Source organism: Peromyscus californicus, unplaced genomic scaffold, assembly GCF_007827085.1.
Source record: "Peromyscus californicus insignis strain IS unplaced genomic scaffold, ASM782708v3 Scaffold_18__1_contigs__length_77618521, whole genome shotgun sequence".
Classification (NCBI taxonomy): Eukaryota; Metazoa; Chordata; class Mammalia; order Rodentia; family Cricetidae; genus Peromyscus; species Peromyscus californicus.
The window spans coordinates 56740383-56767363 of NW_026294480.1; the positions used below are offsets into that span (position 1 = coordinate 56740383).

The window sequence follows — 26981 nt, forward strand, 5'->3', positions numbered from 1 at the left end:
TGCAGTACGTCTGTTCAATAAGGTCCTAGCATGAATGTTGCATTCTCTTCAAAGCAAAACATGCATAGAAAAGATCAACACTGTGACTTCATAGAGGAAACAAAAAATACTTTTATTAAAAAAGGGGGGCAAGGTTGGTGATTAAAAGATTGCAATTTAGCATATCTCTCCTTGCCTTCTTAAAATACTGAATGTGTAATTATAATTAGGCACATGCGCAGTTAACCACAAAAGATAAAACTTTATGAAGGCTTCTATTTGTACATAGAAAATATTCAATAAATGTCTGATAGGAATAAATTAACATTTTAAATGGGATATATAAAATATAATTACCTTGAATATAAGTAGGAAACAAAGTATCTTAACAAGGATGTGATTAAATATGAGGAATTTATTTTTTAGAAATGACTTTTACCATTACAATCAAATTCCATTCACCCTATTCAAATGAGAAGAGTTGTCCAGAATGTCCTGTCAAAAGCACACTGCAGAGTTTCACTGTTGCTTCTCTTGGTTATGAGCTGGGTGACCCTGGGCACGTTTCTTAATATCTCTGCCTTCATAGACTGTCCATAAATGAAAACTAAGAACAGCCACAGAGTTACGAAGATTAAGTACTGAAATCCATGTACACAAAATATTCTACGATTACTACTGTTGCTGTTAATAGCTTTTAAGAATATTAAGGGTGCTATGCCTTCTCTTAACATTGGTTCTTAAATAAAAAAACAGAAATAACAATATTTTCCATAACCACCCAGTCAGGTAAGCATGGTTCCTAAGAGACTCTAAAAGAATAAAAGAGACTGTACTCCCTCTCAGTCTTAAAGACCACATTCTCTAGTCTAGCCAACTGACTATACAGATATAAATTCTCAAGTGGTGAGTTCGGTTGATGGTAATTTTAGAAATATTCCTTTCTGTCCCTCTGAACTCCATCATGCACTAACACAGTATGTTTAGGTATTTTACATACATTACTCCAACCCTCACACTAACATTTCTATAGTTATTTGGGTAGATGAATAGATATTAAAAGTCCAATTTGCAAAGCCAAGTATGGTGGTTCATGCCTTTAATCTCAGCACTCAGGAAGCAGATACAGGTGGATCCATGTGAATTTGAGGCCAGCCTGGTCTACATAGTGAGTTTCAGGCCAGCCAGGACTATAGTAAGATCCTTTCTCAAAACAAAAACAACAACAACAACAACAAAAACTCACCCCTAAAAACAAAAACAAACCAACAAACAAAAAACTCAATCAAATTGCAAATGAGAAAACAGGAATGTCAATTACCCAATGTGATAAAGCCTGTAAGAATGAGTTTACTCATCAAAGTAGATGTATATTCTAAGAGAAAAATCAGCAAATACATTTCATGTTAAGAACACTCTTGATTCATCATCCTTATAATTTTAAAAACAACATTCTTCAGGGCTGGGGATACATCTTAGGGGAGGAGTGTTTACCTGTATATAAATGGGCTTGGGTTTGATCCCTAGCATTTCAAAACAAAATGAAAAATGAAATAAAATAAAACAAAGCCCTTTTCAACTGAAATTGAAAAACAAATGTCTTGTTAAAGCATATATATTTATTAAGAAAACAAACCTTGCACTATTTTGGAAAATAGGGTGCTAATTAATGACAATTCAAATGTTCATGCTTAAGAAATAGTCAACCTGCTGAAGCATATTAAATTAATAAATTCTCTCACAAAGAAAGAATAAAAGCCATGTCTAAAGGAGAAAGCTTAGAAATTCCTTTGCATGAAGGAAATTTCCTGTATGGGATTAGGTTAGAGAAGCAGGGATTAGAACAGGGCTTCAGGACTCAGAGAAGGCTAGAATTCTGGAGACAACACTTCCAGGAAAGAAAACAAACAAAACCAAACCCCCAAAAACTCATTACAGAATAAAGAAGCCACATGATTAAGAACAGCATCAAAGCACATTCCAGAGTTTATAAACCTGTGCCTCTAGCGTGATACTTTATTTGCAGTTTTTCTGTGCCTTCAAACATAAATACGATTGTTTTAATAGTCTACTTCAGTCTGCTTTTCTGCACCTGCACCAACAAGTCATGTTTGTCTCTTCTAATGCGGATTGGTTTCTTAGAGTGAGTTCTGCTCTAAAGAGGTTTGTTTACCTGCTACTTTGTGGGAGCAGCACCAGGTTGCATGCCCAAGTCCCAGCTACTGAGGAGGCTAAGATGGGGGACGGCTTGAGCTCAGGGACTCAAGATCAGCCTAAGCAGTATAGAAATATCACATTAAAAAATTCAGTAATAGTCTCTCTTTATTATAAAAGTGAGACATTTTGGTCTAGGTCTTAGTCCTTAGTCAAAAGCATTTAAATAATTACATGTCTTGAAGATGTAAAAAATATAAAATGAGTGGCTGTAACATAATAAAATGGGAAAAGTAATAAAACATATCCATAAAGGAGAACCAGTCTCATGACCAACAGTCAGAATGCTATATAGCCCCTTATTTTCAGCAAATATACTCAACACTAATTGGGAGAAATGTCACATTAAATATAATCCAGTTGGGAAGGAAGTACACTTTCAATTTTATTTGAAACAACTTAGAGCTTGTCCAGCCGGTTACCAACCATGATGTTGGTATACTATGTTTTAAAGAAGCCTGGGTACTGCCTTTTTAATGTATTCTCATAGGATCTAATCATTTCTTTATCATGTTCTTCACTGTAAGTGTTTGCTACTTGGTTTTTTAAAAAATTCATTTTGTATTACTAGGCGTTAGACTAATTGGTGCCTAACACATAGTAAGCCATGAATGAAAGAATAAAGGAAACGGCGGGTGTGTGTGTGTGTGTGTGTGTGTGTGTGTGTAGGAATGCAGGAGTGAGTGAGTTTCTGCAGAGAACAAACTCCTCCAGGAGTGGTGGTGGTGGCAGTGCTTTAGCTGTCCAACCCCTTCTGACGGTCACAGACCCCTGCTGCTGAGATCCCTGGAGCTGCGTGTACTCCCGACCTTTCTCTCAGCTTTCCCTTTCATTACTGAGCTGCTCTGCCAAGAAACTTCTTTTTCTGCCTTAAAATGATTGTCTGCCACTAAAGAATTCTTACTGAAAAACCCTATGCAATCTCAAAGAACTGGTAAGACAAACACAGTTGTAGTCCTTGTCTCCAGGGAGAATCAGAACTGTAGCAGATTAGATTCCACTGTCAGCTTAAGCTTCCTTCAGACTGGAGGGAACAAGACTTGTTCTAGAAGGATTCTCAGACTAAATCTTCCTGTGCACAAAAGAGAAATTCCAAAGCATAAGTGTAACAGGAATTCCTAAATGGTCTTAATAAAAAACCCAGAGCCAGATATTAGGGTAAATGCTGAAAGGTCAGAGAGACAAACGAACAAGCCACAGCCACCACCTCTTACCTCACCAACTCCTCAGCCTAAAAAACCCTCAGCCGATAGGCCTCTAGCTGAATGAGCTTCCTCAGCCAAAAAGGCTTCAGTCAAAAAAGCCTCTAGCTGAAAGGAACACTTCTGACAAAAAGCCTTTAGTTCCTGTCTCCTCACACCTTATATACCTTTCTCTGTCTAGCTATCACTTCCTGAGATTAAGGGTGTGTGTGCTTCCCAGTACTGGGGTTAAAGGTGTGTGCCACCACTGCCTGGCTCTGTTTTCTCTCCTAGACTGAGTCAATCTCATGTAGTCCAGGGTGGCTTTGAACTCACAGAAATCCAGATGGATCTCTGCTTCCGAGTGCTAGGATTAAAGGTGTGTGCCACTACTGCCTGGCATCTATGTTTAAAGTGGCTTGTTCTATCCTCTGATCTTTAGGCAAATTTTATTAGGGTACACAATATATTATCACACATAAGCCTTAGTTATTAAAGATAATAATACTCAAAGTCTTTGAAAGAATTATCTCCTGGAAATTTTTTTAATGAAAATTGTAGTTTAAAGACCACAGAGACAACTCCAGGTAAAGGTACTTGCCACCAAGGCTGAAGACCTGAGTTTGATCCCTAGGACCCACACGGCATCGTCTGTCTCCATGTGTTGTCTGACCTCCATACACACGATATGGTACATATGTGCATGTACACATACAATAAATAAATAAATGTAATAAAACATACAGAGAGGGAGGAAAGAGGAAGTTGAGAAAATTAAGGGCTCACATACATCTCCTGAATGGAAAACATAATTTTTGTTTCAGGCACACTATTCAAAAAGTATTTGCTGAATGGCTACTATGTCCAAGGCCAATTCAGTATTCACAAGGAAATAAAGCAAACAGTCTTTCCCTCGTGGAGCTTAGATTCTATATAAGGACAACACAAATAAAACACTAAGTAAACAGCCTCCTGTGCCAGCACATTTTGTGCTATGGAGAAAGGCTCAGTAGAGTAATGTAAGCACCTCTAGAATGAATACAATGATTCCAAAAATATGTCCATATTTTTTTGAAACTGTCTTCCAACTATGGCAAAAAAATCTTCTCTCCTTGAGTGCGGGTGAATTCAGTGACCCATTTCTAACAAACAGAACCATAGCAAGAGTGATGGCACATGACTTCCAAGATGAGGTTATAAAAAGAATGGAGAACCAAATCCTGTAACCAAGGAAGCTATGATGTGACCAAAAAAGTCTAACAGATTCATCAAAGAGAGTGTAAAAATAAACCATGAGCCAGGCAGTGGTGGTGCACGCCTCTAATCCCAGCACTCGGGAGGCAGAAGCAGGAGGATCTCTTGAATTCAAGGCCAGCCTGGTATGCAGAGTGAGTTCCAGGACAGTCAGGGCTACAGAGAGAAACCCTGTCTCCAAAAACCACGCCCCCCCAAAAAAAAGAAGAAAAAAAAAGCTATGTGTTTTAAGTATTTTTAAAATACTATTTTTTGATAATCTCAGATGAAATTATTTTGTAGTCCAACTTGACAATGTAATAGACAGAAGATCAAACTATAGCTATGGGAGAAACTTCTTAGGGAATGGATCATAGACATATATATTACCATGTACATTCAATGAAGTGGCTAGAATTGTAATCTCTATCATATCAAAGAACTGTTGAGAAGAAAGCACCAATTTATAAAAGGTTCCTTTCTTATTTTTGGTTTTTGGAGACAAGGTCTCTCTACATAACCCTGGCTGTCCTGGGACTTACTACATAGACCACACAGAGACCTCAAACTCAGAGATCTATCTCCTTCTGCCTCCCAAGTGTTGGTATTAAAGATGGGCACCACCACACCTGACCTGCAAAAGGTTCTTAACTATTAGCAATGCCACAGCTGGAGGAAAAGTGGGGTCTTTCTCTTTCTTTGAGGGTCCTTTTCTTACGTACAACTACACACAAGTAGTGAGTTTTATTCAAAGGATGAAACAAAGACATCACTGAACATATTTTCTCAAAACTTCTGGGAGAAACTAATTCAGATTCCACAGTTCTAAATTCAGTTTCTATAACTTTATCAACACGATAAAAAACTACAACAGAGTGTTCAATCTTACCTGATTTTTTATGTTTAGGGATGTACTTCCTAAGGAGTTTCTCCATATCGGAATCCTTGGCCTCATCCAAAGCACATATTCCATGGTCACTTGTAAATAATGGGTCAGCTCCATTTAGAAGAAGTAACTCTGCCACCTAGAAAAACATTGTTCGCATAAAGGAGCCAGATAAAGGGTATATTATTGTAATGTATTCTAGCACATAACTCTAAACAACACAAAACATTCACTTCAACAACACAGAGTCAAGGGTTATCCATAAAATCTTTGCCCAATAAGTATAATCAATAACTGCCACTGAGTTATAATTTGTTTAAATAGAAAACACTTTCTCTTACAAAAGAACAAACAAATGAACAAAGACACCAAGAAAAGGGAGAGAAGAGAAGAAAAGGGAAGGGAAGAGGGAAAAGGAATGATATGCTGAGAAGAGAATCCCACGTCTCCTTGTCTTCCTTCCCAAGACCACAGCTTTGGTCTAATCAGGAGACAGACAGCAGAAAAACGGTTTCCTAGGGTTGGAAGCCTTGGGGGTCAATAGGAAGTGCTGGCTAAAGAATAAAGGTTTGTCTTTAGTATTAAAAACAAAAGTATACTATAGTGATAGTTACCAAATTCTGTAAATAGACCAAAACCAGTTAATTATATACTTCTTATGGGTGAACTTATGGGTGAACATATCAATTATATGTCAATGAATATGATTTTAAAATGAATCCTACTAGTTTTTCCTTCAAGGATAATTTTCCCTAATTATTTTACTTCAAAAACTTTCAAGCATATAAAACACTGAAACAAGAATACAATGGAAGTTCAACATGTTCGTGCACACCTTTAATTCCAGCACTCAGGAGACAGAGTAGATCTGTGTGTTTGAGGCCATTCTGGTCTACATAATGAGTTTGAGGATAACTAGGGCTATGTAGAGAGACCCTGTCTCAAAAACAAACAAAGAAACAAACAAACAAACAACAAGAATACTGTGGACACTTATATATCCTTTAAAAACTACTAAGAATCAGCAATGTGATGAGTCTTTTTTTAACTGCTTTACAATGGGAATTTAATGTTAGATACAAAAACAAAGCAATAGTAGATAAAACTAAGTTTACATATAAGTCAGTCATAGGAAGAAGCCAAAGAATTTACATCTGGATCTTCACATATTGTTCAGGAAAGAAAACACAGAAAACACTGCATTCTTTCAGAAAAAGTGCTTTGACATGGAAGTAACTAACAGGACTATGGTGCTCAGCTGCTGAGATTTTTTTGTGTCCAGTAATAAGATATAGGACATGAAAGGATGGAGAGAGGAGTCTAAGAAAGATGACTGGATCAGAAAGGGAAGTCAGGTGAGAGCCTTGTGGAATCTGGGTTGGGACAAGGGCTGAAAACATTACTTTCACAAGATTTGTTGTGGATACGAGATAGTCTGCCTTACTAAATATCCACATGGAGCAAATCCCCCGGGGCCTGAACCCAGGACCTTACAAAAGCTAACGAAGTTCTACCACTGAGCTATACTTCTATTTAAGATAAGAACTTTGAAGGGTGGCAAATCAAGCAAACTTTCCTAGAGTGTTCCTTTTAATTTAAACCTACATTGGGACTGTCTATTTGATAACTGCTGCTACCAAAAAAAAATCACCTCAAAATTTAATGGCTTAAGATAACAATCAACATGCATCACCTCACAGTTCCTGAGTCAGGAATTTGAGAGTGGCCTAGGTAGATGGTTCTGTCCAATAGTCTATCATGTAGTCGGGCTGTTGGCTGGGTACATAGTCATACAAAACCTCGACTGAGGCTGAAGGATATTTTTCTAAAATGGCTGGGTAACCCGGCTGTAGGCAGAAGCAATAATCATTGTCACGTGGGCTGCTCTAAACAGCTGCTTGAGTGTCTATATCATACAATAGTTAGTCTTCTCTAGTAAATGAGCCAAGAGAAAGGTCAAAAGAAAGTTCCAGGATCTTTTAACATAACCTTAGGAACCACATACTGCCATGTCTTATTTACTAGAAGCAAGTCATCAAAATGTCATCCTTTATTCCTTAGAAGGGAATTAGGCTCTGTCTTTTGAGGGAGGAGTATTAAAGACTTTGTGGACTAATTTTAAAACTTTCCTAAGTATTTTCACCTTCTGTCTTTCTATTTTTGAGCACAGATAGCAGCTTTATTTGTAATAGCTAAACCCACAATCCAGTTGACCTTGGAGTGGAATATTATTCAAGAATTAAGAGATACAACTACTTAACATCATACAACACAGATGAATGTTAAAAGTATTATGCCAAGTTTTAAAAGGGAAACACAACAGAAAATATTCTGATATTCTAAAAAGGTAGAACTACAACAACAGAAATCAGATAAACTGCTATGAAGGGCTGGGTTGGGAGAAAGAAGATTGATTGGTGGCCATCTTTGAAAAAAAGGTGAACGGCAGGGACTGCCATATAGTCATTCTTCCAACCATTAAACTATGTCCCATGTGGAATTCTCTTTCCCCAGTTTTCTACAAGTGGTGTCCCCACACACCACTACTATTAAATACATTATCAAAATAAGCAAAACTGTGTAAATTCTACTTAAGCATTCTTCCACACTATAAATAAGTATGCCCACGACTCCCAGAAGCCTCTTCAATCTCTCTATGCTTGGTATTTGTTCTAAAAACAGGAAGGAAAGATCGTACCAGGGTCAGTTGATTAAACCCCTTCATACCCCAGGACTCTGCCTGAAATAAACAGTCCAGTATCTTCAGGGAGTGGGGTGTAGCTCAGTGATAAAATGCTTTACTAGCATGAGCCAGACCCTAGATTAGATGAACAGCTCTAAAAAGAAAGAGGAGGAGGGAAAGAAGGGGGAGGAGGGAGAAGAGGAGAAAAAGAATAAGAAGGGCAAACAGGAGGAGCAGGGAGGAGGAGTACCAGGAGGAGGAGCTGGAGGAGGACGGACATCTTCAGAAAAGCTTCAGTCCTCTAACATAGTGCCTATAGTCTCCAAGATAAACCATAAATACTGGATTCATCATCTTGCTTAATATTTTCGTTTACTAGAATGGAGCTATGATATTTGATCTTAAACAGTGGTATAACCATGCAGGCAACTATGGTTAACTCTAACATTCTCCTGCCCTGTGATGATTTTGAATGTTCCACTGGAGTCCATGAGGTTTATTGGCTTCCTATTGGACTGAGCATCACTGTTTACAGAAGAAAACATTCTTTGAAAAGTGCAAATCATTTTATGAAAAGTGCTTTAAAGGAGTACACGATGAAAACCATATTATGTAGGAAAAAATGTTCTGTATGACTATATGCACATAGTATGTTAAAATGGCATGTTCCTGTAATCTCAGCTACTCAGGAAGCTAAGGCAGGAAGTTCCCTTGAGCCCAGGAGCTCAAGACCAGCCTGGACAATAGCATCAAGACTGTATTTCAAATGAAAAAAATACAAAATGTCACCAAAAAAGTGTAAACTGGCATCCATTATATTGGGACTAATGGTAAATGTCACAAGGTAAATTTTATTACAAATTCTCAGTATTCATTAGTAAATGAACTAAAACTTGCTTTCCTATTGTGTGGTAACAGAGATCATCCATATTTACAAGTACTGTGTTTATTCTATAAACAGAAGCATTAAAGTACCTTATAATGTCCATTCATCACAGCATCATGTAAGGGAGTAATCTGGTACTTTCCTTTGACATCCACGTCTGCTCCACCCTTTAACAGTTCACTCACTATCTCATAATGTCCTTCTAGACTAGCTTCATGAAGTGCTGTCCAACCTATTATACAAAGAAGACACCGTTTATTTGACATCTTAATAATGGTTCAAGCTTACTCTTTTAAAAAAGCAAACCAATTTTAGGAGCTAGAGAGATGCCTCAGAGGTCAATAGCATATACTACTCTTGCAGAGGACCTGTGTTTGGTTCCCAGCACTCTCACTGGGTAGCTTACAACTACCTGTAACTCCAGTTCTAGGGGGTCCAATGCCCTCATCTGGTCTCTATGGACACTTACATTTACATGCACATACCCTTAACACAGACATACACACACACAAACACACATGTAATTAAAACGAATAAATACTTTAAAACACTCTAATTTTATATAGTTTCTTTAAAAGTATTCTAATTACGTGAGCTCACCTAACATAAGAGTATTTTGTATTATTTAGTAGATTCAAGGAGGATTGGGAATGTAGCTCAGTTTATACTGTGTGCCTAGCATGCACAAGGACCTGGGTTTAAGAACTGGTTTTATATAAAGTCAGACATGGTTCTACATGCCTGTAATCCCTGAACATGGGAGATGAGGACAGGAGAATATAAAATCCAGTCAGCCTTTGCTACATAAAAAGTAACTTTGTCTTTATAAAAAAATAAAATAAAATAAAATAAATAAGGGAAAAATCTAATTTTTAACCCTCAGCCCTGCTACAGTAAATTATAAACAGGCAATAATAAATATTTATTTTTTATTTTTATCTTTAGTTATGTGTGTACATACGTCTCTATGTGGGAATGTACATATCAATGCAGTACTCATGGAGATCAAAGGTACTGGATATCCCAGGACCTAAAGTTACAAGTGGTTGTGAGCTGCCTGATGGAGGTGCTGGGAACTGAACTTGGGTCCTGTGTAAGAGCCTCACTGTTGCGTCACCACTCCAACCCAGGAAAGCAAGTATTTTAAAGGATTCTTAAAATCCTTCCAGGTCAGTTCTCAAGCTGAGAATACTGGTTACAGGCTACTTCGGCAGCGAAGACGGAAAAGGCTTTATTTCTAATTCAAGGTATAACCAAGAAGTGTCTCAGCCAGCACACCACATATGTGTGAGTTAAAAGGCATATTTCCCCCTCACTTACATAAAGAACTATTTATATTTATATAAAAACCATATACCACGTCTTTATATAAACATCTTCTTTGTCAGTTAGAGGTAATAGTATGCTGTTGATAATTACTAAATTCAATAAATCAGATGACAGATTTAATAAAGTCCAAAAAATTCAAGTAAAATTATAATTAATTTATACTTTAGGTCTTATCTAAGCATTTATAGTTTTAGGCTAGAAAATTCATTTTTGTTCTGAGCATCATAGAATACTTAACAGCTTTCCTGGCCTCAATCTCCTGGACTGAAGAGGCACCTTCTATTTCATAAATAACCACTGAAAATGTTTACAAGGGCTGGAGAGATGGCTCAGATGTTAAAGGCTAGGCTCACAATCAACTGTTTGTAAATATTCTCGACTCAACTGAGAAACCATTAACACAAACTCAAAGCAATTCCAACAAAATCAGAAACAAGACAAGGTTGTCCACTCTCTCCATACCTATTCAATATAGCACTTGAAGTCTTAGCTAGAGCAATAAGACACTGAAGGAGATCAAGGGCATACAAACAGGAAAGAAGTCCAAGTATTTTTATTTGCAGATAATATGATAGTATACATAAGTTGCCCTAAAAATTCCCAAGGAACTCCTACAGTTGATAAACAAAACACTTTCTGCAAAGTGCTGGATACAAAATTAACTCACAAATATCAGTAGGCCTCCTATATACAAATGATAAACAGACTAAGAAAGAAATCAGGGAAACAATACCTTTCACAATATCCTCAAATAATATAAAATATCTTGGGGTAACTCTAATCAAGCAAATGAAAGACTTTCATGATTAAAAACTTCAAGTCTTTGAAGAAAGAAATTAAAGAAGGTATCAGAAGATGGAAAGATCTCTCATGCTCATGGATCAGTATGATTAACATAGTAAAAATGGCCATCCTACCAAAAGCAATCTATAGATTCATTGCAATTTCCATTACAATTCTTCACAGATCTTGAAAGGACAATGTCAGCCTCATTTGGAAACACATACACACACAAAAAACAAGATAGCTAATCAATCCTCAATAATAAAAGAACTGCTAGTTGCATTACCTTTCCCAATTTAAAAACAGCATGATATTGGACAAAACAATAATAATATTCTGTTATATTTATAGATTGGTGCCTAGCCTGTCATCAGAGGCTTCACCCAGCAACTGATGGAAGCAGATGCAGAAACCCACACAGTCAAACATTAGGTGGGCCTTAGGGAATCCTGTGGAAGAGGGGAGGAAAGATTATGGAAGTCAGAGGGGCCAGGACACCACAAGAAAACCCATGGAATCAACTAACCTAGGCTCATAGTGGCTCCAGAGACTGAACTGCCAACCAGAGAACTTGCATGCGACTGACCTGGGCCCTCTCATGTGTTACAGTTGTGTAGCTTGATCTTCTTGTGGGACTCTTAGCAGTGGGATCAGGGGCTGTTTTTGACTCTGTTACCCGTTTTTGGGTCCCTACTCCTCCTACTGGGTTGCCTCCTCCAGCCTTAATAGGAGAGGAGGTGCCTAGTTTTACTGTAACTTGATATGCCATGGCTGGCTGATATACATGAGAGGCCTACCCTTTGCTGAAGAGAAAGGAGAAAGAGTGGATAATGGGGGGAGGATGAGGGGAGGGACTGGGAGAAGAGGAGGAAGGGGAAACTCTGATCACGCTGGGGAAAATAATTAATTAATTAATTAAAAACAATTTTAAAGAGTAAATGCTCTTGCAAGCAAATGAGTAAGGTTTATAGAATCTTGTTTATTAATCTGAGTGTAAGACTTAAGGGCTGGAGAAATGGTTCAGGAGGTAAAGGTGCTTGCTGCTAACCTTGATGATCTGAGTTCAACCCTGGGATCCCATAATAGAAGGAGAGAACTGACTTCCACACATGGGCTGCTACAAGTGTACATGCACACCTATGTTCATACATACACGCACACTAAATCAATCAATAAATGTAATTAAAAATAAGTAATTTGTAAAGTCTTGTCATATTGACTACATTGCACCCTACTATTCTAAGTATTGGAGGAGCACCTGCTCGAGCGTGGGTTGGACTACGCCATCATTTATGCACCACAGATTTTACACAAGTTTAATAAATAGACAATGTAGAAACAAAAGGAAAAGTATAGATACTCCAAAGCACCCCCCAGACTGGCCTACTGCTATTCAGTGCACTAACACACAAGTATCTTTACAGTCAGTCCTATCTAGAAAACATGTAAGATTCTCCCCAGAAGGAAGTATTGCAGAGCCAGCCACAGGGAAAGACTGTTTCCTTTCTGCGCAACCTATCCAGATTCTACCTCATATTCTATTCTGCCTATTTCCCCAGTCATTACTCCTTCTGTATCCCTGCCATTACTATGAATTTCCAGTTTTGATATCATCTTACCTCTATTCAAGGTTAGGCCTCATATTGCAAAGCTAACACCAGGAACCATCCTTCCTTCTATATAACGTCACTGCACATGACCTACCTGACATCTTTAATAAGAAATGTAATGTTCTTACACCACCCACCTAATTCTCTTCCTCGGGAAATAATGGAGAGCCAGAAAATTACTGGAGAGCATACTGTCTTTGGCTCACTTTGTCATGCTCTCACCTGGGCAATTCAGCTAAGACTACAAACAGCTCCCTAGAAAACTGTAGGTGGTAACCATGACTTACCAGCATAACTTGGCTGATGGACATTTCCACCATTTTCTATGCAACAGCGAACCAGATCAACATCATTATGGAGAGCAGCTTTATACAGTAAATTCTCTCCAAAAATGTTTCTCCGGTTTATACTACTAAGACACAATTTATTCATCTTCCTTTTTCCTAAAATGAGAGAAAGAACAAAGGTGCACACCTTTAATCCCAGCACCTGAGAGGGAGAGGCAGGTGAATCTGAGTTCATGGCCAGCCTGGTCTACAGAGTGAGTTCCAGGACAGCAAGGGCTACACAGAGACACCTTGTTTCAAAGAAAAGGAGGTGGGGTGGGGAAAAGACTATGATAAATCTAGTCAATATTAGAAGTGGGAATATTATAGTATCAAAGAGTATTTTATCCATTAGCCTTATTGTAATGTTATCTAAATATAAACATGTAAAGATGTGTTCATTTTAAAATATTTGTAGTAAACTAAAGCTCATGATATATATTGATTAAAATCTTACAAAAGTGCTCATAAAAGATGACAGATTTTCTTAAAAATTCTGAGCAAAGAATCATTTAAATCTAGAATTATTTACTATCGGCTATATTATCTATCTGCATACTGCCATAGTTCCATGAGGCAAAGGTTTAGTTCCTTAATTACTAGGAGATGGCAGAGGTTTTTTCTTGTAAGAGGTTGGGTCTACTAAGAGGTAGTCAGGTCACTGGAGGCATGTTCTCAAAGGGACAGTGGGAGCCTCTCTTATACTGCCTGCCCATGACATAAGCAGACCTATTTCACCAGGTGCTCCTGCCATTATGTACTACCTCATCACAGGTCCAATCTTCCATTGAGTAGACCCTCCAAATCTATGAGCCAAAATAACTCTTTTCTCTGCAGAATTATTATCATTACAAATCTGCTAAAGTGATACATTATCAAACTTTATGTTGGGGAGCAGCTGTGTGTGGTTGGCAGCAGCAGATGAAGCAGAGCAGAAGAGGTGAACATTATAATTCCTAGCCACCCCCCAGTTACATGACCACGCATGCTCTATCCAGTAGCCAGGCAAGACGCTTAGTCAACTTAGGGCCTTCGTAATCCGTGTACTCTGTGATCATGTAATTTGCATACTGCATGATCAGGTAATCTATGCGCATATATGTTGTAGCTACATAAGCCATTATACATTATACACATGTGCGGGGAGAGGCGGACCTATAAAAGCAGCTTCCACCTATCCCTTCTCTCTCTTCCTGCATGGTCATTCCATAGGCCTATGCACACACCCTCTCTATTCCCTTAATAAGGTTTTGTTGTGCCTTGTGGCTTCCCTCGCACAGTAAAGAGCACTGCTTAATAAATAACATTGTGCTGTGTAATAATTAACAGTGAACATTCTGAGTGCTCACAGGTGGCAGCGGCTGGCTTAGACCGTGTAGGCAGGTTTTATTTCAAGAGGCTGGTGGTTCCAATGAAAAGTCAGTAAGAATTGCAGATAGGAGAGTGGGCTAGCACCATTGGACTAAGAGGTGAGTCTTTGTTCTTTTAGCCAATCACTCTAGCCTCTAGGCTTTGGGTCCAGGGACACAACCCTGAGCCCTCACACCACCATCAATTGCAGCCCCAGTTTCAGGCCAGCAGGCAGGACTCCTGCAGGCAGGCAAGACTACCACCATCCCCCACCAGACCCTGTAACCTAAAAGCCCACCCCACCTCCCAAACCAATCCACCCTCCAAGACACAGATTCAACCAGCACCGATTGAACTAAGAGCTCTGATTGGTCCAAGAGCTCCGATTGGACCAACAGCCCCCACTGGACCAAAAGCTCCAATTGGACCAAGAGTGTCCACCAGACCAAGAGAAGCTCCCTCAGACACAGATATCTCATGCACCAAGTAGAGGAAGAGATGAGTAGACACCAGTGCAAAAATACAATCAACATCATAAAGACCAATATGGTACCACCAGAACCTAGTGGTTCTACATCAGCAAGACCTGAACATCCCAACGCTGAAGAAGCAGAAGAAAACAACCTTAAAAATGACTTTAAGAAGATGATAGAGGCCTTTAAAAAAGGAAATGAAAAATTCTCCTAAAGAAATTGAGGAAAAGACAAACAAAAAAATTGGAAGAAATCAACAAATCCCTACAAGAAAGCCAAGAAAACCAAGAAAAAGCAATTAAACAGGTGAAGGAAACAGTTCAAGATGTGAAAACTGAAATACAGACAATAAAGAAGACACAAACTGAGGGAATGCTGGCAATGGAAAATTGAGTAAACCAACAGGAAGTACAGATGCAAGCATAATCAAAGAATGCAAGAGATGGAAGACAGAATCTCTGGTATTGAAGATACGATAGAGGAAATAGATTTGTCAGTCAAAGAAAACATTAAAGCCAACAAAGTCATAATACAAAACGTCTAGGAAATCTGAAATACCATGAAAAGACCAAACCTAAGAATAACAGGGATAGAAGAAAAAAAAGAATACCAGATCAAAGGCACAGAAAATATATTCAACAAAATCATAGAAGGAAACTTTCCCAACCTAAAGAAGGAAATACCTACGAAGATACAAGAGGCTTACAGAACACCAAATAGACTGGATAAAAAAAAAAAAGTCCCCTCGCCATATAATAATCAACTAAACATATAGAATAAAGAAAAAATATTAAGAGCTGCAAAGGAAAAAGGCCAAGTAACAAACAAAGGCAGACCCATCAGAATAAAACCTGATTCCTCAATGGAGACCCTGAAAGCCAGAAGGTCCTGAACAGATGTTATGCAGACATTAAGAAATCATTGAGGCCAACCCAGACTACTATACCCAGTAAAACTCTCAATCACCACAGACAGTGTAAACAAAATATTCCAAGTTAAAACCAAACTTAAACAATACCTATCTACAAATCCAGTCCTACAGAAAGCACTAGAAAGAAAAATCCAACCTAAGGAAGCTAGATGCACCCACGAAAACACCGTCAATAGATAATCCCACAAAAAAGAGAGACACACAACACTACCAACAAAAAATAACAGGAATTAACAATCACTGGTCATTAATATCCCTTAATATCAATGGACTCAATTCACCTATAAAAAAATACAGGTTAACAGAATGGATACAAAAACAGAACCTATCCTTTCGCTGCATACAAGAAAGACACCTCAACTTCAAAGACAAACACTGCCTCAGAGTAAATGGCTGGGAAAAGACTTTTCAATCAAATGGACTCAAGAAGCAAGCTAGTGTAGCTGTCCTAATATCTAACAAAATAGACTTCAAACTAAAATCAATTGAAAGAGATCAGGAAAGACATTACATATTCTTCACAGGAAAAAATCCACCAAGATGAAGACTTAATTCTGATCATTTATGCCCCAAATACAAGAGCACCTACATTTGTAAAAGAAACATTACTAAAGCTTAAACCCCACATCAAACCCTGCACGCTAGTAGTGGGAGACTTCAACACCACACTCTCACCAATGGACAGGTCTGCCAGACAGAAACTTAACAGAGAAATAAGGGAACTAACAGATGTTATGACTCAAATGGACTTAATAAATATCTACAGAACATTCCACCCTAACAAAAAAGAATATACCTTCTTCTCAGCACCCCTTGGGACCTTCCCTAAAATTGACCACATACTCGGTCACAAAGCAAATCTCAACAGATACAAAAAAGTTGAAATAACCTCCTGTATTCTATCAAACCACCATGGCTTAAAGCTAGATTTCAATAACAACAAAAATTACAGAAAACCTACAATCTCATGGAAACTGAATAATACTGAACTAAATCACCAATGGGTCAAGGAAGAAATAAAGAAACAAATTAAAGACTTCTTAAGAGTTCAATGAAAATGAATGTACAGCATACCCAAACTTATGGGGCACCATGAAAGCAGTGCTAAGAGGAAAACTCATAGCACTAAATGCTCATGTAAAGAAGGTGGTGGAATCTCACACTAGTGACTTAACAGCACACCTGAAAGCTCTAGAAGAAAAAGAAACAAACTCATCCAGGAGGAATAGATGCCAGGAAAAAATCAAATTGACTGCTGAAATCAATAAAATAGAAACAAAGAGAAAACTATAAAGAACCAATGAAACAAAGAGTTGATTCTTTAAGAAAATCAACAAAATAGACAAGCCCTTAGACAAACTAACCAAAAAACAGAGAGAGAACACCCAAATTAACAAAATCAGAAATGAAAAGATAGACATAACAACAGACAATGAGGAAATCCAGAGAGTTATCAGGTCATACTTCAAAAACCTGTACTCTAATTGGAAAATCTAAAAGAAATGGACAATTTTCTGGATGGGTATCACATACCAAAGTTAAACCAAGACCAGATAAACCATTTAAATAGACCAATAACCCCTAAGGAAATAGAAACAATGATTAAAAGTCTCCCAACCAAAAAAAGCCCAGGACCAGATGGTTTCAATGCAGAATTCTACCAGATTTTCAAAGAAGAGTTAATATCAATACTCTTCAAATTGTTTCACAAAATAGAAACAGAAGGAACATTATCAAACTCTTTTTATGAGGCTACAGTTATCCTGATACCCAATCCACACAAAGATGCAACAAAGAAGGAAAATTACAGACCAATCTCCCTCGTGAACATTGATGCAAAAACACTCAATAAAATACTGGCAAACTGTATCCAAGAACACATAAAAAAGCTTATCTACCATGACCAAGTAGGCTTCATCCCAGAGACGCAAGGATGGTTCAACATATGAAAATCTGTCAATGTAATACACCATATAAACAAACAGAAAGAAAAAAAACCACATGATCTTCTCATTAGATGCTGAAAAAGCCTTTGACAAAATCCAATACTCCTTCATGATAAAGGTCCTAGAGAGATTAGGAATACAAGGAACATACATAATAAAGGCATAATAAAGGCAATTTACAGCAAGCTGACAGCCAATATCAAATTAAATGGAGAAAAACTCAAAGTGATACCACTAAAATCAGGAACAAGACAAGGCTGTCCACTCTCTCCATACGTATTTAACACAGTACTTGAAGTTCTAGCTAGAGCAATAAGACAACAAATGGAGATCAAAGGAATACAAATTGGAAAGGAAAAAGTCCAGACTTTCACTATGTGCAAACAATATGATAGTATATATAAGTGACCCCAAAAGTTCTACCAGGGAACTCCTACAGCTGATAAACGACTTCAGTAATGTGGCAGGATACAAGATTAACTCAAAAAAATCAGTAGCCCTCCTATATACAAATGATAAATGGGCTGAGAAAGAAATCAGAGAAACATCACCCTTTACAATAGCGATAAATAATATAAAATACCTTGGGGTAATTCTAACAAGTGAAAGACCTGTATGACAAGAACTTTTAAGTCTCTGAAGAAAGAAATTGAAGAAGGTATCAGAAAATGGAAAGATCTCCCATAGGTAGGATTAACATAGCAAAAATGACAATCTTACCAAAAGCAATCTACAGATTCAATGCAATCCCCATCAAAATCCAACACAATTCTTCACAGACCTGGAAAGAACAATACTCAACTTCGTATGGAAAATCAAAAAACCCAGGACAGCTAAAAGAATCTTGTACAATAAAGCAACCTCTGGAGGCATCACGATCCCTGACTTCAAGCTCTACTACAGAGTTACAGTAATAAAAACAGCTTGGTATTGGCATAAAAACCGACATGTGGACCAATGGAATTGAACTGAAGATCCTGACATTAATCCACATACCTATGAACACCTGGTTTTTGACAAAGAAGCCAAAACTGTACAATGGAAAAAAGGAAGCATTTTTAACAAATGGTGCTGGCATGACTGGATGTCAACATGTAGAAGACTGCAAATAGATCCATATCTATCTCTATGCACAAAACTCAAGTCCAAGTGGATCAAAGACTTGAACATAAAGCCAGTTACAATGAACTTGATAAAAGAGAAAGTAGGAAGTAGTCTTGAATGCATTGGCGCAGGAGCTCACTTCCTAAATATAACACCAGTAGCACATACACTGAAAGCAATAATTAATAAATGGGACCTCCTGAAACTGAGCTTTTTTTTTTCATTTTTTTTTAATTTTTATTTTGCAATACAATTCAGTTCTACATATCAGCCACGGATTCCCTTGTTCTCCCCCCTCCCGCCCCCCTCACCTTCCCTCCAGCCCGCCCCCCATTCCCATCTCCTCCAGGGCAAAGCCTTCCCCGCAGACGGAGATCAACCTGGTAGACTCAGTCCAGGTAGGTCCAGTCCCCTCCTCCCAGGCCGAGCCGAGCGATCCTGCATAGGCCCCAGGTGAGAAGCTTTTTTAAAGCAAAGGATATGGTCAATAAGACAAAACAACAGCCTACAGAATGGGAAAAGATCTTCACCAACTCTACATCTGACAGAGGGCTGATCTCCAAAATATATAAAGAACTCAAGAAACTAGACATCGAAATAATAAACAATCCAATTAAAAAATGGGCTACAGAGCTAAACAGAGAATTCTCAACAGAAGAATCTCAAATGGCCAAAAGATATTTAAGGAATTGCTCAACATCCTTAGTCATCATGGAAATGCAAATCAAAACAACTCTGAGATACCAATTTTACACCTGTCAGAATGGCTATGATCAAAAACACTGAAAACAGTTTTTGTTGGAGAGGATGTGGAGCAAGCAGAATACTGCTCCACTGTTCGTGGGAGTGCAAACTTGTACAACCACTTTGGAAATCAATATGGTAGTTTCTCAGAAAATTGGGAATCAATCTACCTCAAGACCTAGTGCACGCCCACGACGGTGTCACCCGCGTGACAAATGCCTTGGATGAGGTGGTCACGTGGGAAAGGGGGGCTCGCAGCCCTCGGGTCTATGCCCCCGGTGACCCCTTATCAATCTGCCCGAATCATGGTGCCAGGCTACACGGAACCACGCAAAATCTGCTTGCAGAGGCTGGCTGGCACTCTGCTTTTTTCTCTTTGCAGCTGTGACTATTACTGTTTCCTTGTGTATTGATTTCAGGAAGTTAGCTCTCAATGTTCCTGATGTGCCCCATAAAGAGAATAATGATTCCTCAAAAGTGGCCTCAATACCCCCACCTATAATTCAAGCTTTTAGGCAAACAGTTAAAGAAGGTCCTAGAAGTTTGGGGGAATTTATGAATGATTTAGAGCAAAAAGAACTTATGACTCAGAGGGACAAGGATTCTAGCGAGGAGAGAATGAAAGTAAAAGTCCAGGAACTCATAAGCAATCCACACGCGCAGCCAACAGCAGCTGCAAGGAAGCAGTTACAGGAACTAGCCAGTCCTACAAGAATTATCAAGGGACAAATAGAGTTTCTCATCAAGGGTCGGTGGTGGCAAGCCCCTAACTTTAATCCTAGATATAATAATTATTTGGAGCCATTGCCCTTTACGGGAGCTTATGATAAACATGGGAACCAATGAGTGAATTATAATAGTATGAAAACAGAATGGCATAAGTTACAGTTCATGGAAAGAATAGCTAGGTCCCAACCCCCCTGGTGCCTTCTCACCTGCAAGCAAAGGTTAAATATTTTCACACAAATGAAACCATGATTAGAACGATGGTGGGAAGGGTTTAATTTTGATACAAAACAAAGGTCTAATAATTACGTAGAAGGAAAAACTTCAACTAGTGCCGTAATGTTCTCTGGATGAGGAATCACAATAGAGGAAATAACACCTGTACTCATGAGATCTATTAATCATTCTGAGAAAATTGTGTGACCACATTGTTGATTCTATGTCTATTGCCCCACTGGCCGATTGCCTTGTTTTCTTCAAATGATTGTATAAAAAACACTGCTTGATCTGAGTAAAATTGCAGCAGTTTCACAGCATACTCTGGTGTCTGTGTCTGTCTGTCATTCGCCGAATCCCACTTATCCTGAGTACCTTCAACCTGTTCTCCCTCGGTCTGGTGTTCCTACTGAGACCCAGTCCGCGGCAACCTAGCAATACCACTCTTGGGCATATACCAAAGAAATGCTCAAGCATACCACAAGCACACATGTTCAACTATGTTCATAGCAGCACTATTTGTAATAGCCAGAACCTGGAAACAACCTAGATGCCCCTCAACCAAAGAATGGATAAAGAAAAGTTGGCACATATACGCAAGGGAGTACCACTCAGCAGTAAAAAACAATGGCATCATGAAATTTTCAGGCAAATGGATGGAACTAGAAAATATCATCCTGAGTGACATAACCCAGACTCAGAAGGACAAACATGGTATGTACTCACTCGTAAGTAGATACTAACTGTAAAGCAAAGAATAACCAGACTACAACCCACAGCTTCAGAGAAGCTAGCTAACAAGGAACACTCTAAGAGGGATGCATGGATAGAACTGGAAAGGGGAAATAGATGAGATCTCCATGAGTAAACTGGGGGTGGGGGCAATGGAGGATAGGGGATGGGAGATGAGAACATAAGGGAACAGGTTGGTCAAGCTGGAACATGGACAGAGTGGGAGAGCAATGAAAGACATACCATGATCGAGGGAGACGTCATGGGAATAGGGAGAAACAGGGTGCTAGGGAAGTTCCCAGGAATCCACAAAAATGACCCAACTTAGACTACTAGCAATAGTGGAGAGGGTGCCTGAACTAGCCTACCCCAGTAATCAGATTGGTGGATACTCTGTCATCATAGAGCCTTCATGCAGTAACTGATGGAAGCAGATGCAGAGATTCACAGCCAAGCACCAGGCCGAGCTCCAGGAGTCCAGTCAAAGAGAAAGAAGAGGGATTCTATGAGTAAGGGGCATCAAGATCATGATGGGGAAACCTACAGAGACAACCAAACCAAACTAGTGGGAATTCATGAACTGTGGACTAATAGCTGTGGAGCCTCCATGGAACTGGACTAGGCCCTCTGCATAGGCAAGACAGTTGTATAATTTGATCTGCTTATGAGGTCCCCTGCTAGTGGGATCAGGACCCATTCCTGGTGCATGAGTGGGCTTTTTGGAGCTCACTACCTATGGTGGGACACTTTGCTTAGTGTGTGTGTGGGGGGTTGGACCTACCTCAATTGAGTATATCAGGCTCTATTGACTCCCCATGGGAGGCCTTGCCTTGGAGGATGTGGGAATAGGGGTTGGATGGTGGGGGAAGGCTGGGAGATGGGAGGAGCGAGGGGAGGGGGAATCTGTGGTTGGTATGTAAAATGAATAGAAAATTTCTTAATAAGAAAAAAAACAAAAAACAAGTAAGTTTATATTATAGTACAACGTGTCTTCTAAAGCTATTAGAATATTTCTGTGCCACATGAGCAAGATAAAAAAAAAAAAAACTAACCCCAACAAGACCAGAAATAGAATAGCTAAATTTTGGAATTGCTAAATTTTCTAATTTTTTTTAAATGTGGGTATTTTGCCAGTATGTATGTCTGTGTTCTTGTGTGCCTGATGCCTACAGAGGCCAGAAGAGGGAACTGGATCCCTTGAGACTGGAGTTACAGACAATTGTAACCTACCCTGTGGGTGCTGGGAATTGAACGTGGGTACCCTGGAAGAGCAGCCAATGCCCTTATATGCTGAGCCATCTCTCCAGCTCTGCTAAATTTTCTCTTTAATAAAAAGAACCTCAAGTTAAAGAATGACAATCTCCATTTTTGCAATAGTTTTGATTTGCTAAGTCATGATAGACATAATTACAGCAAATTTCCAGAAGATACAACCCAAGCACTAATTCTCAACTGTGCCTCTTAAAACACTAAAACTAACTTCTTACATGGATTTTCCATATCCAGTCACTTCTCGGGGGTGATACTCAATGGGTTTCCTGAATTTCAAGATAGTTTTGATGATAGCTTTTCCAATTTTGATCTAGCCAAACCCCCAAGAGAAGAACTTGATAATGGTGAAGCAGACATGGACAGAGCCCTGTAACCCATCAGGAAAGAAGGCAGAAGAAGGAGGCTTTTCCAGTTCTGATCTAGGCAAGCTCCCCCATCTATGAACTTGATAATGATGAAACAGAAATGGGCACAGTCCTATAACCCAGCAGGAAGGAAGGCTGAAGGGGAGCCACGAGCTCCAGGCTAGCTTAAAATACACAGCACATTCCAGACCAGCCTGGGCTATGCAGCAAGGCCTTGTTTAAAAAAAAAAAAAATCAAACAAATAAACAAACAAAAAAACCTTATAAAGGTAACTGAGTACTGAGAACTTTTAACTGTAATTCCATTAATTTTCCTTTTATTTTGATGCCTTTACTAGGTCTTGCTGTAAGAGTAAAATGAACGAAAGACAGGCAGTCAGACAGACTACCCTAATCGCTATACATCAGACTACTATCCTTATACCAAATACAAACATCCTCCTACCAGATAATACGTATGCCTACCAGATAATATGTACACCTGCCAGATAATATGTATGCCTGGCAATTTAGATCTATGACCCCATATGTAGAGAAATGAATGCAGTGAGCCCCAAGGTCCTTATGGCTTTTTGTTCAGATGAATTTTCAGAGCACAGTGGTACAGGGAAAGGGTATGACAAAGTTAAGGGACCTCACTAATCTTAGAAAACAGAATCAGAGTTTGGGGAGGCTGTTACAGCTAGAGTTTAATTTGCCAAGCAGGATACCATAGATAAGAAAATAAAGAAAAGGTGCCAGAAATCTACCTAAGGGGGTCCTTGAGTTATTGTTTTAATTTTATTTAAACACAGGGTAAAATTTAATTTAATTAAAAAATGTTTGCACATAAGAGGGAGGAACCTTGGGCTGGGGAGATGGCTCAATGTGTCCAGGGCTTGCTATACATGTGTGAGAGCCTGAGTTTGGATCCCTAGCAGCCATGTAAAAGTCTGGTACAGTAGCATATGCCTGGGAAGGGTTAGCAGAAACAAAAAGCTCCAAATTAAGTGAAAAATTAATGTGGGGAACAACAGGCAAAGACACCTAACATTAGCTTCTGGTCTCCATATGCATACACATAGGCATACATGCCTGCATAGACACATGTATACATGCATACACCCCCACATATACACAAAGAGGAACCTCTTCTGTAAGGCTAGGTAAGAACAACTAATGAGTAAGTAGAAAACTACAGCACTCACATAGGGCTAGGAGACATTTGCATTCCTAGCAGTCTGAGTATATGGAGCTTGCTGAGCAGCTAGGGCATTTAAGAGAGCCCCCAGAATAGCCATTTCTCATGATCCCCCTTCTTCAGGGCCCAGCACTACATTTGCCTATCAAAATCTTAACAAAGTATTGAAAAGCTAATCTTCACATAACTTGTCAAAGTAAAACTCAACACTACTTTTAAAATACACAAGTAGTAATATTTTGTTGCATATGGATATCCACTTGTTTTCCACATTTTCTTACACTCCAGAAAAGGCAGTTTTGCACGTGTATGGGCTTATTTCCAGACTGTATTTCATTTTCTTGATCTATTTCCCTACTGATGACAAAGTCATGCTATTTTTATTATTATAGCTACAAAATTCCTAAAGCCTGATCAGGTTAGCTCTCACATTTTATTTTCAGTCATTTTGCTGATGTGGGTCCTTTGCACTTAAAAATGAATTGACTCAAAATAATTTTATGGAAGGAAAGGAAAGAGAGAGATGAGGAGAAAAGAGAGGAGGGTAGGGGAGAGAGGAGAGAGGGCTGGGATGATGTTTCAGTCAGCAAAGTGTTTGCCTAGCAAACACAAGAACCTGAGTTGATCCAAGACGGCAGAGACTGGGATCCCCAGGGGCTTGCTAGCCAGCCAACTTAGCTTTATCTGGCAAGTTCCAGACCAGTGAGAGGTTGTCCCCTGGCCTTGACATGTACCTGCACATGTGCACCCTTCCCCCCTGCCTACGACTGTGTACACACACACACACAGGGGTGGGGGGAAGAAAAGACAAAACAGTCTCTGCATGGGTTGTGAGTTTTCACTAGGATTATATACAAACCACACATTTGAGAAGTAACACTACACTTTAATGACAGTCCATGTCTCGCCATCTAATTTTCTTTTGATTTCTCTAGGTTTTGTTTGATTTTGTAGGCTTTAGTGATCTGAGATTTTTTTTTATAAAACTTTTTCCTAAATACACATTTGCTATTATAATGACGGTTTTCAAATTTATTTCATTAATTGCTATAAAATATAAGGATATTTGCGTATTTTGTGTCCTTCAACTTTGCTAAACTAAATTACAGTAGCTGTATTGCTTGCTTTCCTGTTGCTATGATAAAATACCATAACCAAAAGCAACTTAAGAAAGAATACCTTATTTTGGCTTACAATTAAAGAGGTAAAGTAGCTGTTATCATAGATTCCATCAAATTGTTGACATAGATGATTGTGTTTGTGACTAAATACACTTACTTCTTTCTAACGTTATTGCTTTTTTTTTTTTTTTTTTTTTTTTTTTGGTTTTTCGAGACAGGGTTTCTCTGTGTAGATTTGCGCCTTTCCTGGGGCTCACTTGGTAGCCCAGGCTCATAATAATTAGCTAGAACTTCACAATGTTCAACAGAAGTAATGAGAATAGATACTTTTGTTAATGGTACTAGGGGATATCCTGGTTATTTATTTATTTTTTATCAACTTGACATAAGTTAGTCATTTGGAAGAGGGAATCTCAGTTGAGAAGATGTCCCCACGAAATTACCCTGTGAGCAAGTCTATGGGACATTTTCTTGACTAATGATTGATGTGGGAGGGTCTAACTCACTGTGGGTGGTCCCACCCACCCCTGGGTAGGTGGTCTTGAACTACAAAAGAAAGGAAGCTGATCAAGCCCCAGGAACAAGGTAGTAATCAGTTTCTCCAAGGTTCTGCTTCAGTTCCTGATTCCAGGTTTCTGCCTTGAGTTCCTGCCCTGACCTCCCTTGGTAATAGATTGTGACTTGGGAATTGTTCATAAGAAAACAAAACAAAAGAGAATAAAACCCTCTCCCCAAGCTGATTTTGATCCCAGTGCTTTGTCCCAGCAACAGAAACCTTAACCAAGACAGAGAGAAAGAATTTATTATTCTATCAATGAATATAATAGTTATATGACTTTGTAGATGCCCTTTGTCAGGTTAAAGATATTCTCCTCTATCACTGTTTACTGAAATTTTTTTTTTTTTTGGTTTTTTTTGAGACAGGGTTTCTCTGTGTAGTTTTGCGCCTCTCTTGGAACTCACTTGGTAGCCCAGGCTGGCCTCGAACTCACAGAGATCCGCCTGGCTCTGCCTCCCGAGTACTGGGATTAAAGGCGTGCGCCACCACCGCCCGGCCTGTTTACTGAAATTTTTAACGAGAAGTGATGCTTGATGTTATCAAACTCTCTCTTTATATCTGTTGAAATGATCTATACAGTTGTTCCTTTTTAGATTGTTAATGTAAGTTGCAGTAAGTAATTTTCAAATTTAAAGCCGGTTATGAGCAGTAAAGATGTTAGGTATTAGTATTTTGACTTGTAAAAATTGCACTATTTAATGTATACAACTCAGTGAGTTTAGAGACAAGGATATACTTGTGAAAATCACTATCATCAAGATCACAGACAAATCTTCCCTCTTCCTTGTTCTTATTGTTTCATGGGAGTTTGTTCCTTATGAGTTCATTTAAACCTTTGTGTTACATCACTAGTAGCTCTCCTGTTTCATGTTGCATCTTCTTTAGAATATATTTCTTTCTTTTTTTTTTTTTTTTGGTTTTTCGAGACAGGGTTTCTCTGTGTAGCTTTGCGCCTTTCCTGCAACTCACTTGGTAGCCAAGGCTGGCCTCGAACTCACAGCGATCCGCCTGGCTCTGCCTCCCGAGTGCTGGGATTAAAGGCGTGCGCCACTACCGCCCGGCCTTAGAATATATTTCTAAAAATGTTTAAATGTATATATTCAATGTTATCATTTTTTCCCTCATACCTTAGTTCTTTGAATAATTCTTTAA

At 38.8% G+C, this 26981-nt stretch overlaps 1 protein-coding gene across 1 annotated transcript in view; it reads right to left on the reverse strand.

Annotated features, from left to right (window-relative positions):
• The window catches only part of Ankrd31 (ankyrin repeat domain 31), a 162877-nt gene that overhangs the window by 82350 nt on the left and 53546 nt on the right, over positions 1-26981 (reverse strand). The window contains exons 10-12 of the mRNA XM_052742836.1: positions 13072-13227; positions 9152-9294; positions 5497-5632 (exon numbers count right to left, since the gene is read on the reverse strand). Of these exons, the coding sequence (XP_052598796.1) occupies positions 5497-5632; positions 9152-9294; positions 13072-13227 (435 nt within the window). The remainder of the gene's footprint in view (positions 1-5496; positions 5633-9151; positions 9295-13071; positions 13228-26981) is intronic.